Source organism: Phlebotomus papatasi, chromosome 1, assembly GCF_024763615.1.
Source record: "Phlebotomus papatasi isolate M1 chromosome 1, Ppap_2.1, whole genome shotgun sequence".
Taxonomy (NCBI): domain Eukaryota; kingdom Metazoa; phylum Arthropoda; class Insecta; order Diptera; family Psychodidae; genus Phlebotomus; species Phlebotomus papatasi.
Genome location: NC_077222.1, coordinates 76,704,827 through 76,721,118, shown reverse-complemented (window position 1 = coordinate 76,721,118; position 16,292 = coordinate 76,704,827). Strand labels below are relative to the sequence as shown.

The window sequence follows — 16,292 nt, the reverse complement described above, 5'->3', positions numbered from 1 at the left end:
TTATGGATAGTTAAATCGTTTTAAAAAATTATAATAAATTATACTATTATACACCCATTAAACTCAACTAACCATTGAAAATGTGATTTATTGAATTACTTAATTTCTATGGTATTGCTTATCACACATTCTTAAATAAATGACCATTTTGAATTTTGAAATGGTTATGATATTGGTAATAGTGAACATTTGACTATTGAAAACATTGTTGTAGTAATCATTTAATCCCACCTTGGGGGCCCTCATTTGTCGTTCCATTTCTGTCCACAGCCATTTTCCGTCTTTTAAACTTCTGACACAGAAAAGTCCCCTTTCATTTTCGCCTGTTGGATATTGTGAATCAGATCGCAAAGCTCACAATTAATTATTCAAAGTACATTGAGTACACTGATCATGAAACTTTTGTCAAGCTCTCTCGTTGCAAACAAATGTTGGACAATTTTATTGTCCAAGTCAGAAATTATCATCCATCAAATCTCTCTAGTTTGCTTGTTAATGTTGGGGGGCAATGTTTTGCAAAAATATACAAATGACTTAGGTGATATCCATGGCTAAAGAACAGCTTATTTGCTTGGCGTGCAGTCCAGAATGGATGATGTGTTGAGAGTCATGTGGTGAAATATCTTCTGTCTATTAATCATGCTTGGGTTAAAGGAGATAGAGGGAAGGTGTATTGACTTGTACATCACAGATTTTCCTCAAGACACAAGATGCTCATTACTCGATCAGGGAGTCATCTCTCAATTTCCCACATTTGATCGAGATCTATTGATTTTCGTAATTTCCATCGAGTAACTGTGCAAGAGTGAAATATCAACGAGAGATGGTATACTATTTCTGATGATCCACGGAGGAATTAAACATGCTGACATTTCAGCACGATGCGACGACGACTGCCCAAACTGGCCTCCCCGGTATTCATGAATTTATCTTACAAGCATTTCTTCACGTGATCTTTCATATGTACCATCTCGCGCCACAATGTGCTATCGGGAGGGATTCTCCATTTGGCGCCCAAGACGCAAAATTCATCTAATAAAACAATTGAAAGATACTGTCCCGTCTCTCTGCCTCATCTTCCTGTGGTCTCTATTCCACCTCCTCATCTAACATTCACTTAATCTCGAGGCGATGATCAACAGAAATTCCGCGATCGCGAGAAATTCCGCGAATGGTGTACACAAGACTTTTTCCACCATATGGGTGAACATGTTTAGTGTGGTGCATATTAGTTGATCATATAGATGCAATTTAGTGACAATTTGTGCGATCTCGGCGGCAGACGAGAGAAGAGTTTCCCACCAACGCTCGATCAACCAGCAGCGCCTTTTCTGTTCATGGCTTTTCCACGTCGACTGGCTGACTGTCTGCACTTTTCGAGCTTTTTGATTCATACCACCTCGGTTCCCCAAGACTCTGGCCACTCGAAGACGATCAGTGCACGTTGGTGCTTTGGTCTGATCACTCGCGATCGTGTCTCTCTTACAATAAATTTTACTCGATTCACATTACAAGCTACAAAAATTCAACGTAACAGTGGCATTTATTTTTTTTCGGTTTAGTGTTAAGTGTTTTCTTGTAAGAAAATTTAGAGAATAAGCATAAAGTTCCGGGATTGTAGGCTTAGAACTTCTTCGAGAAAAAAATAGATAAATTGGCAAATCTCATTAAAATTAGCAAGTGTGAGCAGATGCTTCTCCCATACTGAAATGTCTAAATTATTGCGGTTTTGGAAGCTTCTTTTTACAATTCTCTATTCCCCAATTACTCCGTATAACCCATGATTATTTAATTAAGAAATCTGAGATTTTGACATTTTCAATCATCTGAAATATCTTCTTCAATGATCATGGCGTTTGATCTCTTAGCTTCTTATGCCCACCCACAAAAAAAAAAATTAACAAGCCCGATCAAATTATATCCATGATGATATATTACCTCTTTTTTCATCTTATTCAATTCTCTTCCAGGTTACATCGCCATGCATTTTGGCGTTGGGACGTAAAAATGATTTGTGCTTAAGCTCATTTGTGTGTTGAGTCATTATAAGAGAGTGGAGAAACTTGGAGTTGCAAAAGAACTTCCTAAAGAAAGTGATACTTTGGAAGCAAATATTAATCTTCTCGGTGGACTGTGTTGTGCTAAAAATGAAGCTAATCAATTTCTTAGCCATTTGTGCCTTTCTGTGTATTTTCCCCGCAACAATATTTGGACAAACTTTCAAAGGCACACCAATTGTAAGTATCCAGTTACAATTACTTCACAACATATTGCTCTATTGGTTATTATTTAATTTATTATCGCATTGGATATGCACGATATTTTTCTCTGTGCAAATTTCTCTGGCTAACATTAAATGTGTCTGATTATAAAATCATCGTAAATTCAATTGAACACCACGCAGGCAAATTCTAACACTAATAATTTTTTATAGCGAAAGTGGATTTAAAAGGAAAAAAATGCAATTTGCCTCATTAGCGATTTTTTTTATTATTAATCATGTTGTCCCTCTTTTTGTAAAGGTCACAAACTTTTGCAAAAATTTTTTTCTATTCAAATTAATGGTTCGTCGCTATGGCAAGAGGTGATCAGAATTTTGTTGGATGTTTTTACCATGTTGGGGAAATAATTTACGAGAATGATCTTGACATCAGCAGTTAGAAGTTAATGCGGTGGAATCAATAACGTAAACGATATTTCTATTTCCTCCGCCTATGTACAAATTTATTGTTCAATTGTATTGTAATTTATCAATACAATTCTGGCATAGATGGGGAGACAATTAAATTATGAGATGCTGGACATTTTAGGATCAAAGAGAGGGAAATAATTTACATGATTTTGAACATTGTTCTTTAGCATTAAATCACTATAGAATAATTCTTTATTTGCAATAAATATGTCTAAGCCAATAAATGATTAAAGTCTGAATCTTCTATGGATTAATAAATAATAATAAAAAAAGGTTTCACATAATTTTGTAGAATTATCTAATCTAATGTTGCTCTCACCTAATTTAGTTTTTTGTAATTATTTAGAGCTATACTTATAGTTGTCTTTTGAACTCAATCATGCCGCTATTTAAAATTATAATAAGGAAAATCGTAAAATTTTATGATAGAAATGAAACTGAAAGTGTTACAATATTTGCAAATATTACAGCATTTTACGGCCATAAGGTTGTTCACATATATCTCTTTATAGGCTAGTAGACATTTACATGATTTTCTCAGTTTTGTATGATTGAAAATTACTCAAATTGATTTAATATATTCGTGAAACGTATAAATTTTATATTCCACATAGAATTTCATTACTTCAGATATTAGGTAAAAATGAAAATAGTAGAAAAAAGCGAAGTAATTTGAGAGATGAAAATTATCGATATACTAATCATTATACCTTCCCAGAAAATGTTGATATTTGGAAATTCAACTTAGTCTTTAAATCGACATTTAAAATGATTTTATATTCTTTTTGACATAATGAAATAAGACCTCATCTTTCTGTCCTTTACGAAAACATAAGAAGATTGATATTGAAACACCTAAAGGAATCATAAATTAATCAACTGAATTTTAATCAATTGAAATTACTAGGCCTAATGCCCTAGACACACTTACGACTTAATCCGGGAGACGGCTTAACGTATATACTCAAAATAATGATTTGACTAAATTCTCAGCAGTTTCCCACAGACTAAGCCGCTTCTCGGCTTAAGTCGAGAGACAGACTAGTCAGACACTGATGGAAATGTAATCTGATCATTATTTTGATTATAATTGCGTTAAGCCATCTCTCGGCTTAAGTCGTAGGTGCAAGACATAATGTAAGGCGGAATCTAGGCAGAACAGTGATGTAGCAAACATCGTTTTCTCTTTTTATTGAGTACAAATTCTTATAAGTATTCTATGTGATCTTTCAAAAGCTTTAAATCGTTTGACAGAACTAAAGAAGTTAATGGGGCAATTTTATACAGCAAAAGTTTTTTTTTATGACTCTTTATTGAAGAGTCTAAATTTAGGACTAAATTTGAGCTCACTTAATCCAACTAAGTTTCAATTAGGTATTTATTATCCCAAAGTTTCATATTTATTCAAGTCAGCTGGAGCATTAGGAATTTAACTTAATGCTAGGAAGAATCTTAAATTGTTCTTGGATGATATAGAATAATCGTAAAATGGGTAGAATGTACTACTGTGTCTCACATAAATTTACCATTTTCACCAGGAAATGCGTTTAAAAAATCAAAACATTTATCTGTCACCCAAATAATCTTTTTATTCTCAACAAAGGAAAGTTAATATTTCACTTAAATTTTTAAAAGAATTAAACGGAATTGAATTGAGCAGAAATAGACTTTTTTTACGACTTCTGCTCTTCGGCCACTAGTAGGGGGAAGGGGCCACTTTTGAAAGTGGGGCACCTTTGAAATAGGGATTTTCTCCTATATTTAAGTGGAACTGAGCCATATCGTTTTGTAATTTAGTTTCTCAACCTGTTTGTGCAGCTAAATTATATCACGACTAGGATAATTAACTAACGGATAGAGCATTTTAATTTAGAAATTTTATATTTTTCTTAAATTCTTTATAATCTTAAAGTCTTAGATCCCACAAAAATAAATATAATACGAAATGGTAGGCACATGTACAGAGAATATATTTTTATTGAATTTAAAATATTACTGGTGTTACAAGTAGAAAATTTGTCAGAAAGATTAAAGCGAATTTTACGTCTTTTTCATATAGGTTTTAAGAACTGTTATTCTCGTGCAATCATTATAAATTTTGAGCCAATAACATAATATTAGATACTCTTTCATTTGGTAAATTTTTAAAATGATTGCATTTGGTTTTATACTAAAACTAAAAAATCACTTAAGAAAAAATATACCATACTTTTGTACGGAAAATGTATGAGAATGCTTCGACCTGTATCACGATAAGGCTCAATTTTATTTAAAAATAGGCGAAAAATCCCAATTTCAAAGGTGCCCCAATCCCCCCTATTTATACACTTATAAAAAAGACAGTTTTAACTTCCTTAGACATAACGTTTACACATTTAAAAGATAATTTTTTTTTCGTAAAAGCAACTTTAACTCTTTTTAGGGATTTAACCCTTTAGCAACTTTAACTTCCCCTGCCTCCCTTTAATCCTTTATTTTTTCGAGAAATGTGCTTCAATAAGATTAATGAGTACTGTGATATGTTCTGTAAGAAAAATATTCTAAAAAAAGGGCTCAAAATTTCAACACTTTTTATTTTCTATATTCCTTATTCGAATCCTTTGAAACTTTGTACGTTTTTAGCAAGTTCTAAGCCTATCTCGTCTACCTATTTGGAAAATATTGAATTTAGAAATTTTTAATTACACAAATTTTACCCCAGTCTTCCCTATTTGATTGACTTTAAATGATAGGGGGAAGTGAGGTACCTTTGAATTGGGGCTGCTTTGAACTGAAACATCTTTCTTCTATTTTTAAAAGGAATTGAGGTATACCATAATGTAATTTAGCTTTACAATTTGTTTTTTGAGTTAAATTACATTATGGTAAGGACCAATTCCAATTAAATATACGAGAAAAAGCTCAATTTCAAGGCTGTCCTAATTCAAAGGTGACCTACTTCCCCTTACGTAAGGTTTTAGTTGTCACAAGTACTTTTGATTTGATATAATTAGAATAAGTGAATTTTTATGAGGTAGTAGAAAGTGTTCGAAAAAGTACATTCGAGTTTATTGAAATACACCGTTTATTGTAAGAGTCCCTAATCAAAATTTTATTATCATTTAAAAAAGGAATACTGAATTTTAGGAAAATTATTGTTATTGCACTATTTACTATTAAGTTCTAACAATTTTTAAAATCTATGATTGATATTTATAAGTATTACACAGTATATTTCATTTCTCAGATTCTTTATTTTGCAAAATTATGTAACCATAGTAAATGCTTCGCTATTTCAAAACATTTATTCCCAAATTCACTATAAATGTCTTCATATTTTATTTTGTAAAACTTTATTCCGAATTTCTGAGACCATTGGTCTCTTCAAATGAAATTCAGTGAATCATAAAACATGTTTTCTTGAAGGTGTGAAACAAGAAACAGTTTTATAATGGATTAATTTCCAAAAACTCCCAATGTTCTGGTCAAAATTCACGAGAAGAATCATTGGTTAGGAACCCACGTGACCTTATATGGATGGGTCTAAAAGTGGAGAGTGATTTACCACCTGCGTGAGGATACAAATTGTAAATTAATGGCACAATCATTATTAGTAGTGGTGTTGCAGCAATTATATTCTTAATCGGTTTTGACTCAAGAAATGCACGAAATGAGAATCTTAAGCGTCCATTGGGCGAGATTTCTGGATTGTCTGTTAATTTTACCACGGTGAGCATGCGTTACCGCAATAGAATTGTTAAATTGAATTTAGAGGATAAAAATTGTGTGTATGAGAATATTTTATGTAAATGCCTGTGGCAAACACCCACACAGTTGGAATGATGATTAAAAAGCGCAATTGAATGACCTTGTTGGCAGCGTCCTTTGCCATCAAAGAGTCTTCTCTAGCTCTAGCGCCCAGATAGTGATTTTATACAAAATTCAAAATGCCAATCGATTGTGCCTGTAATTTTCGTTATATAGTCTCTCAATTGGTGGTGAAAGTGACTCTTGAGGAATTTCATTCTAGAAATCACATGATTCTCTCGCGGCACAACCATAAACAAGCAATAAATTTTTGTGCTTCAAATAAACACTCTCCTGGGTTGGGAATATTTTCTTGCCACTTATCATTGCAGAAGAAGTGGTTATTTTATCACTCATGATTAATTAAAATAATTATTGGCAAAGTCAATATTGAAAGTCGAAGCAATTGGGAAATATTGGCAAATACAACACTTATTATTCTCACACTTGAACTCTCATCACAGAATTTATTTAAGAGTTTTAACTTTTGTGATCAATAATTTGATTTCTTAATCACATCTCTTTTGCGCTTACTTAGTGCCGCGTAAAATATCATGTGTGGCAAATTGAAATGCTATCTTAAAGCAGTGGGAATTTTTTGGATGTGAATTTACACTGAAAGGCAATAGAAAAGATTTATACGGATTTCTTTTCGTCCACTATTATTAAAGAGAGTATGTTGCAAAAGATGCTGCAGTAGATTGATCAGTGTTCGGTAAAAATACCCATTTAAAAAACAATAAAATATAATCAGTAAATAAAATCTCGTAGTTAAAAAGAGATTTTTAGGAGAAAAACATTATAATAATCAGTTATTTATTCAAAATGAACACAGATAGAGCAGTATTTATATAATCCCTCTGTCAGGTTGTTTTTCCATCCGTCTCTTGTCAGCTCTAGAGGCCAAACGGTAAAAGATAGCGACTTGGGAACTTCGGGGACCCACTTTTTTCAGTTTAGTGATAAAAATAGTAATCATAAAAAAATATAAAATTAAATCAAATTTCAGTTAGCTTTGAGAAAAGAGAAAGACAAGTTCATTAAAATATTTAAATTCAAATTAAATAAGATTGTTAACCTGAGGAATGGTAAATCACTACCAAAAATAAATTATTTATACTATACACAAGTATAGGCTTTTGAACTAATCATCGGATGCTCCGAACCGGAGTGCACTACCATTGATTAATACCATTGATACTAATCTTGCATTTGTCTACAGGTAATCCATTTAAACACCCCCCGATCCAAGGATTGTTAACATTACCCCCTTCAACCCATCCCTCAACAAAACTAAATCTTTTTGGGGTATCTCGAAAATGCATCGCGCATTTATTTTCATTTTTGGAAATGTTTTATAGATTATCCAGGCGGATATTTCGTCCATATATGAAAATACTGTTGAATCATTCCTAATAACGGTTTTTCAAGGTCAAAGCTTTAAGAGACTTTGGAGTGCGTATTTCTCAACCAAATGCTAAAATGTATCGGCTCGTTGGACAGGTGTTGGAATTCCTGACAAGCCTGAATCGATTCCAATCAGTTATGAACTTGTAATGAACCGGTAATATAAGATAATTCAATTATATTACTCCTGAGGTGTATTCCGGCAATCTTTTGAGTCATTTATAAAACGGATCAATTTGGTTAAAACCCGGTAAATGGTAAATGATATAAAAGTATTTTTGAGGTATAGCATCTAACTCACTAGTTCGAGCACTTCGCAAAACCTTAACCGCTTTGCCATTCTTTTTACAAAACAAAATATTTTTAAGGCGTAAGGTCCTCTTCAGTAATTTTAAGAAAAAGGCTGTTCAGGCTAAAAATAGCCTTATTTTGGCCAAGAAGGCCAACACTACGGCAATTTCCAATTTTAATAAAAGACTTTGGAAAGTTAAGAAAGTTTGTGAGCAGATAAGGCGCGGTGGACTAACTTGTGAAGATCAAACCGAGATACTTAATATTTTTGGAGAACTGGAGCAGTGAGGTGAAGATGTGGATTAAGTTCAAAACTTCAAATTTCTTTTGAACTGTGAATTAAAAACTAAAAGAAATCGAACTGTATGGATTAAAAAATAAAAGAAAAAACATTATGCGAAACAAGAAGATTGAGTAACACAGCTCCTATGGCATTGATCGATCTCAAATTTTAGTATGTTATAGCTGGACCTAAGAGGTTTCAATTACAAAAAATAAGCCCTCCTGAGCTATAAGGAGTCAAAAATTAAATTTTCAAATAACAATAGCTCCCCAAACAAGCACAGTTAGCTAAAAAATGGCATCGTTTTCAGCAAAAATATGCTTAAAGAACTAAAAATATAGAATAAAATAGACTAGAATAGAATTTATTTCGCTTTTCAGAACAAAGTTGTCCTTCCGGTGAGCGTTGGTGAAGTGGTTTAATCCAAAATTAAAATACTCAAGATTCCAGAGCTTTCGATATTGTATCGAGTTTTCTTTAGTGGCTGTTTTAAGGAATTTTATTACAAATTTAACGAATTTTTCATTTTAAAATTTATCTTCTACAAATAAAATTCGTTAGTGTCAAAAGCTCTGGAACCTTGTACGTTTTAATTTTGGATTATACCACCTCAACGACGCTCACCGGAAGGACAATTTTGTCCTGAAATACTCAGTGTCGGTTGAGCAACCAGAAATTAGGATTTATTTCATCTCTTTCTTCTAAACCACCAATCCTTCTCCCGTGCGATCATCTCCGTCTTAGCGTCGAGACCAACCTCCAAGACAAAATAATGGAAAAGTCTCTTCTCAGATTGTATGTTTTGTAACCCAATATCAGCTTCATAGTCTGATATATCTTCCATTTGACTATTGTCTGACAGAATCTATTGCCTGAAGATTTAATATAGCTAAAGAATATATATAAGATTATCAAAAGCAATTCAGTAAATTTTTTTTATTACAATGATGTATCTTCACTAAAGTGTTAGAACATAACACTTTGAAAAAGTAATACTCTATAAATGTTAAGCTTCCGTGTAATTTTATCAATTCTGCAAATCTTTTTAAAAAGTCTTTAAGCATATTTTAGAGACAATCTTAATCGTTTCCTAATGTTTTTGTCCATCACTGTAGTAAATTTCTTTGACATGGGAATTTTTCCAATTGATTGAGAGACACACAAAATACGTGAAAATGTCAAATGGACCCCCTGGCGAAGTTTATGGGATTAAATTAGACTTTTTGCCGTTTGTTCCCAGCCAAGACTGTATTGAGAAGGATTATAGAGCATAAATATGTTCAATGTGAAATAAATGGAGCGAGTTCTTGCCATTTCTGACAAATTTATGCGGTTAAAGAAGGAGAAAAAAAAACACTCCAATAAAATTTTCCTCTTTTTATGGAAATTGTACAAGTTTATCATCACACTCGCATTTTGACCAATTTTGATCTATATTTGAAGAGTTTTTCCACCACAAACACAATATTGACTGAGCTTTTGCAAAAATAACACGGTAAATGTTCATTAATGTTGATTTTATGTGTGCAAACAAGTTTTGCTAAAAAGTTTCAGTTTAATTGAATGGCACAGAGGGAGATGATTCTTGTTGTCGCGCTGGTCTTCCAACTATGTTGATATTACATAAAAAAATACTGGTGAAAAACCAGTGACATTCTAGTGAAGCAAAATAGAAAAGATCATGTGAGAAGCTTTCTGGTTTTCTGATGGAGGAATCTACAAAAAAAAGTCACATGAGATATAGTGACTCCTAATGTACCATTTGTTAAGCACTAAATTACTCCATTGACCCAGTAAAAGAAGAGGTGGTTTCCTCAGAGATTCCTAAATTGTGCATTTTTCGCGAGATTGCCTCAATTCCATTGGCAAGTATTTCAATTTTTTTTCAATTCAAGACGTTCGATCATGCGTGTGATCTTCTAAAGTGCTTCTACAAATTGAAAGAGCTCAAAAGTGCGAATAATCGTAAATTATTTAGATGGAAGTGGGCAGTATGACGCCATCGTGTCCAAGTTTCATCAGACACAAATCTCTCTTTATATCAAAGCTCAATCTAGCTAAATTTTTCCCACAACTTCACTTTCATGCATTGCATACGCAAGTTCTTTTTGAGGTACTTGCGGCACAATAATTTCTTTTTGCATCATGAAGGTGAAAATTTGAGTATTTTGATGTGGAACATATTGCCTTTTTCAAATTTTCACAGACATCACGGCTCGTGCTAAATTAATCCTGTGAACTAGCTTAAAGAAAATTGGACATTCAATGGAACACACCGTGCAATTCGTATTAAATTACGGCTCAATTAATCAAGCACTAAACGCGGGTGGAGGCTGTTGAACTTTTCAAATGTTGTGATGGAGCTACAGAAAAAAAAAGAATCGCGAACTAGTTTCCTTACGCTCAAAGCTCACGTTGGAATTAAATTGCTGAAGAAAAGAAATATACAAAATTAACAATGAGGCCAAAAGACTATAAAAGTGTTACATTGAATTGCTGCCACCCTCGCATGTTGAAGAATTCTGCATAGAAAACTCACGACACCCAACAATAGTGTCTATAAGAGCTCATTAACAATCTACTTGACGCTCAAAACAGTAAAACACGTGAAGAGAAAAAAAAACAGAGAATTGAATTTTTTCTCTTCTACACTCTTCGGGCAATTATTGCTCAATTTATGTAATGTACATATACGCGAGTTTAAAAAAAAGACTTGCACTTTCGTCAGAAGTTATACCATCAATGAGTTTGACTGATGAGAGTGAAAAATACCTCCGTGGGTCATTATCAATTGGATCGCGTGCTTTATATTAATTTATACAAGTCGACTTTTTTTTCGAGATGATCACCTTCATTTCACATGGGAAAGATCAGGATCATTGCCATTGACTTTTCGTTGAATTTGGACCATTTTGCTACATAAAGTGCTTTTTTTGGTAAATATTGAACTTCCTGGATTTCTGGTACAAACGACTTGTTATTCTCACATGATCAAGTCGAGACTGGAAAACATCTCGATCTTTGTTTCTTTTTTTTATCTATAAATATTTTTGATGATGACCTTCTGCATTATTTCCCATCCATTTCTATATACTCCTAGACAACCTAGAAAATCCTCAGAAAACTGGAAAGAGAGCCGCCTTTGCAATAAATTTCCACACTTGATCATTTGCTTGATCATTTGCATTTTACAACATTTGGACACCATCTGTTAGTTTGGGTTTTTTATGGGTCTATCAACTTTTTCACCTTAACACCACATCGGTAGAAATTCACTGTGCAGCCCATAGAAAATACTCTTGTCACTTGTTAAACCACTTGCTTTACCAGGTGCTTCCCCTGCCTCAGTACAAGATATGAAATATTCAAATGGATACCGAGTGTCATTTAAATAGAAAACTTGACTTTATTTCCATATTTCCAACCCACTTCTTACACGATTTATTGTACAGTTCCGCAGCATTCACCGAGAAGCATCTTCATTTATGAAAATTAGAGGAAGTTATGAAAAGTTTTGAAAAATTCTTCAAATATATTCAAAAATGCATTATAGAGCTATTATATAGAAAAAAAACTTCAAAATATGCATACATTGTAAAGATTTTTAGTACATGACTTGTAGAAGAAATTTAGAGTTTCATGGAAAATATTGAAATAAAAAGCATGTTAGATTTAAAAGTTTATAAGTAAATAATAATGAATTAATGAAATATAATATACGCGCATTATTACATTGAAATAAAATATTCTAATAATGTTAGTACGTGTCTGTACTAAATTTATTTATAACGAAATTTGCAATTTAACTTAAAATTAGCATGGAAAATCAATGGGAAAGCTTTAAATCAGAGGTGTGCAAAAACCGTTAAAACCGAATAAATGTCAAAATAAGTTTGTTCTAGTAGCGTTTTGACAATTGACGTACATGTTTCATTTGACGTTTATTCGGTTTCAACGGTATTGAAGAGTATTGAAAACTCATTATGTTTAATTAGGGAGGGATATGGCCTTGAATTTAGGGCGGAATGGGGTTTTTTTTTGTGATAGTCATCTGTTTTTCACAATCGTTTTTTTAATTCATATAAACTGTACTAAAGTATCATTTGGGTATTGGTTGCTGCTATGCGTAAGCTTCTCTTTAATTTTAGAATTTAAGGATGATCTTTGCTGATTTGATATAGTACATGAGATCGAAGTGTTAGAATTAAAGAAAAACTTACGAACAGCAGGGGGCAAAGTCACTCCTGTAGGGCAGTCACGCGTATCTACGGTAATCTCATAATTGTAGGACGATTATAATATGCCTTAGTAATATCATACCTTCTAAATATAAAGTGTTTAATCAATAAAGAGACCTTCTTCTTCTTTTGTCCTGTAGGGAAATTCTGCAACGATATGACAATGTCATATGACAAATTTTCGTAGTAAATTCAGAAACAGGATAACGTAAAAGACTTGTGAGCATCGAATGGCCATTGAAATGAGCTCTATGAAGTTCTGAATAACGGATGTAAGTTTGATTTTCAATTGAATTATCCGAATTTGCCACCCAAAAGTTTTAAAATTTGTCATATGACATTGTCATACTGTTATAGAATTGCCATGCTGGAGGCTCATATTGTCACAAGACGGAAATGGCCACAGATGTTAAAGTAAATGGAAAATTAAATCATTATCAATAAATAAATTGCTTATATTTACCATCAAGATACACCATATCGATAAAAAAAAGAAGAACCACAATATCTAATGTTAATTTTATTTTGTAAATATAGTTAAACCATTAAACAGTCAAAATGTTGATAACATTTTCATTATTTTTTAACTAAAATTTATTTCACATTCAACTTCTGATATTGTCTAGCATAGGCACACTGTTTCAAATTTCGGACAGCTTGCAATACAATAGGTTCGTTATTCCCTAAAATTCCTATTTTTTTTTTTACCTTTTTCATTTACTAAAATTCCAAAGAAACAAAAAAGCGTATAGTATCTATAAACGAGATGTTGTGAAAAAGTCTTTGAAGAACTCCGCAAGGACAAGAAGCAAAATTTTGTCCGATATTGCACACAAAGTCTACACATTGTCTGCATTTATATTCATATTTAAATTATTAAAAGAATTAACATAAAATCAAATTTTAATTATCTTTTTATTATTTGCTTATATGCAATGCTGCTGTCCGAAATTACGAAGTACTCGTAGTTTTTCATTAAAACAGTTTCATTAAGCTCCTATACATTAAATAAGTTAATTAATGTTATGGTAATTTTATGCAAATGCACTTTAACAATTTTTTAATTATTTATAATAACATTTTATTTACTTCAAAATCGAATTTTTCATCAAGCAATAGTTTAGAAGAAACTTTTGTGTCCAATATTTCTTCGATATATTTTTTTTTATAATTTTTAAATATCTTATAATGTGAGGAAAAATATGGGAAAATTTAAGTAATCAAATTTTTATTCACGAAATTTTTCCTGTTAAAATAAAATAAGCTAGATTTTGAATGATTTCCTATTAGGTTCTTTTGAATAATTGTTTTAACCATTTGAAAAGCTACAGCACAATTTCTTTAATTAACTACTGACAAAAAAAATCATATTATATGTTAGGATTCTTTATAATAAACTTTATTTTACTGGTCTAAATTAAATTTGTAATTTATTATAAGTTTTTCAGTTTAATATTTTCTTTTGCATATTTTAAAGAGAGTCATCTTTTGAACATTTCATATTCTTCATGGAAAATTTTCACTCTAATCTTCATTTGCATTATGAATTAATCATTTGCCTGGAAAACGGGAATGTTATATCAGATTTTTAAATGATAAACTGTGCTTCTGGGCAAGGAAATTCACAGACGACCGAAAAACCTTGAAATACCGTGAAATAATTTCTAAACATTTTTGCTATATATTTATTATAACAAGACAAAACAGCGGAGAAGACATGAGGCTTCCGCCTTCTGTATCAAATTGTGTGGCGCCTTAATTATGCAAATTGCCTCTTTGGGGCAATTTACAAACCATCAACAGTGTCATACTGAGGGGCCCAAGAGAGAAACTCGTTTTCATTCGTGATCATCTGCAACGAAAGTAAAAGTCCCATCGAAATTCAATTGACTTGAATGAAATATATAAAAAAAGGTGGTGATCGTTAACCTAGAAAGCACGAAAAAGAAGGAGTGTTTTCTTCAACTTTCAACGAGAAGCTATTGAACTTGATCCACATTCCCACACTGAACATCGTGAAAATAGTGATATTCTGAGGTGTTTGGTATATCTGAATTTAATTTAAATGATGGTAAAAAGAAGGCGAAATGTTTATTGATATTTTATTAACATGGTGTGTAGTGAAGAAAAATAAAAGCACATTGATGGTGATGATGGTGGAATAAATTGACCTTTGTTGGGATGCTGTGGAAAGAATTTCATAAAATGTATCGCCAATTGACTCACTCTTCTGCATTACAACATCACTGGAATTTTCTTGCTATGCATTATATTGTAATTTTGTCGTGATCATGTTAAACCAAGATTCAAATAATACGAAGATCATCTCTCCGCAACGTGTGTTACGTTGACTTTAGAATTCGATCAAGGAAAACATAGGGGATGGTGGGTCAATTCAAGCATGAATTATTAATTAGTTTTTAAACTCTTAGAAACAGAAAAAAGAATCAAAACTTACTGTTGTAAGCAGGGTCCCATCAAGCCTAATAAAAAGTGAAGCTATTTTTTACTTTTCCTTGTAAAAATTTTGCAGATATTGCACTATACGACTTAAACAAATTTGCTCGTAGTTCTTGTATTATTTCAGGGAACATTAGGTATGAATTATGTATTTTTATATAGCTTTTAATGCACAATTTTGAAATATATCAGACTGATAAGTCAATTCTCTTTAGGAAATAATTTGCCATTAGGTTTCAGTGCCTCTATGTAAAAACGTATGGAAAAATGAATGTTGAGATTAAACTATAGTCATAAGCCTAGATGAACTTATTGTAAGTGAAACTGTAACCTGAGCCAACCCGGAATCGGAATGCATGCAAATTCGATTTTTAGCCGAAGTTGGGAGATGTTATGCAGAATTTCGAGTCAAATTAGAGAAATAAAAATATATATTGTCTGTTGGATCAAGCTATGAGGAACTTTGACAATGCATTAATTTTGATAAAATTTTCTTTCACTTGCTTTTTTTATTTGAATTCTGGGTGATAAATTCTCTTCTTAAATACTCACACTATACAAATAAATGGATTTTGGTATATTTTAATGTAAGGTCCTTGATACACCTACGACTTAAGCCGAAAGACGGCTTAGTGAGTGGAAAATGATCGAAATGTATTTTAACCATTATTTCGAATATAATGACGATAAACCATCTCCCGGATAATCCTTGTCTGTCAAGGCCGGAATTTAAATTCAAAGACCGTTGTAATCCGTAGTCTATAGCGTCTCCTCGTGCTCCATTTTATAAGACTTTTTTTTATCATGTTAATAATCTATTAATCTCTAAGAAACTAATTCCAAAATATGAACATTCGATCCCCAGTATTTGCAGTACATTGACTGAATAAGTTGAACATAATACAAAAAAATATAGAAGTATTTATTTAATGCAGTATAAGCTGGAACAATAAACAACCAATAGAGTAAAGTGATATAATTTGGAATTAGTGTTACAAGTTGGACAATTCGCCGGTACAAGTTAGACAGAACTTTTTTCTTGATAAATACAGTTCAAAATTTGTTTTTAAGCACAAGGAACCAAATTATAAAATTAAAGCATTAAAAATATACAAATAAAAATGAAATACTAAAT

The 16,292-nt window shown here is 32.0% G+C and overlaps 1 protein-coding gene across 4 annotated transcripts in view; it reads left to right on the top strand.

Annotated features, from left to right (window-relative positions):
• Window positions 1–1,215: 1,215 nt before the first annotated feature.
• LOC129803380 (proteoglycan 4) overlaps window positions 1,216–16,292 on the top strand; it is a 29,176-nt gene continuing 14,099 nt past the window's right edge. The window contains exons 1-2 of one of the 4 annotated variants that reach the window (XM_055849870.1): window positions 1,216–1,578; window positions 1,971–2,237. In XM_055849870.1, the coding sequence (XP_055705845.1) occupies window positions 2,148–2,237 (90 nt within the window). In that variant the 5' untranslated portion in view covers window positions 1,216–1,578; window positions 1,971–2,147. Of the gene's footprint in view, window positions 1,683–1,970; window positions 2,238–16,292 lie in introns of all 4 variants that reach the window. The other 3 variants (XM_055849895.1, XM_055849887.1, XM_055849878.1) reach the window with 3 other exon arrangements.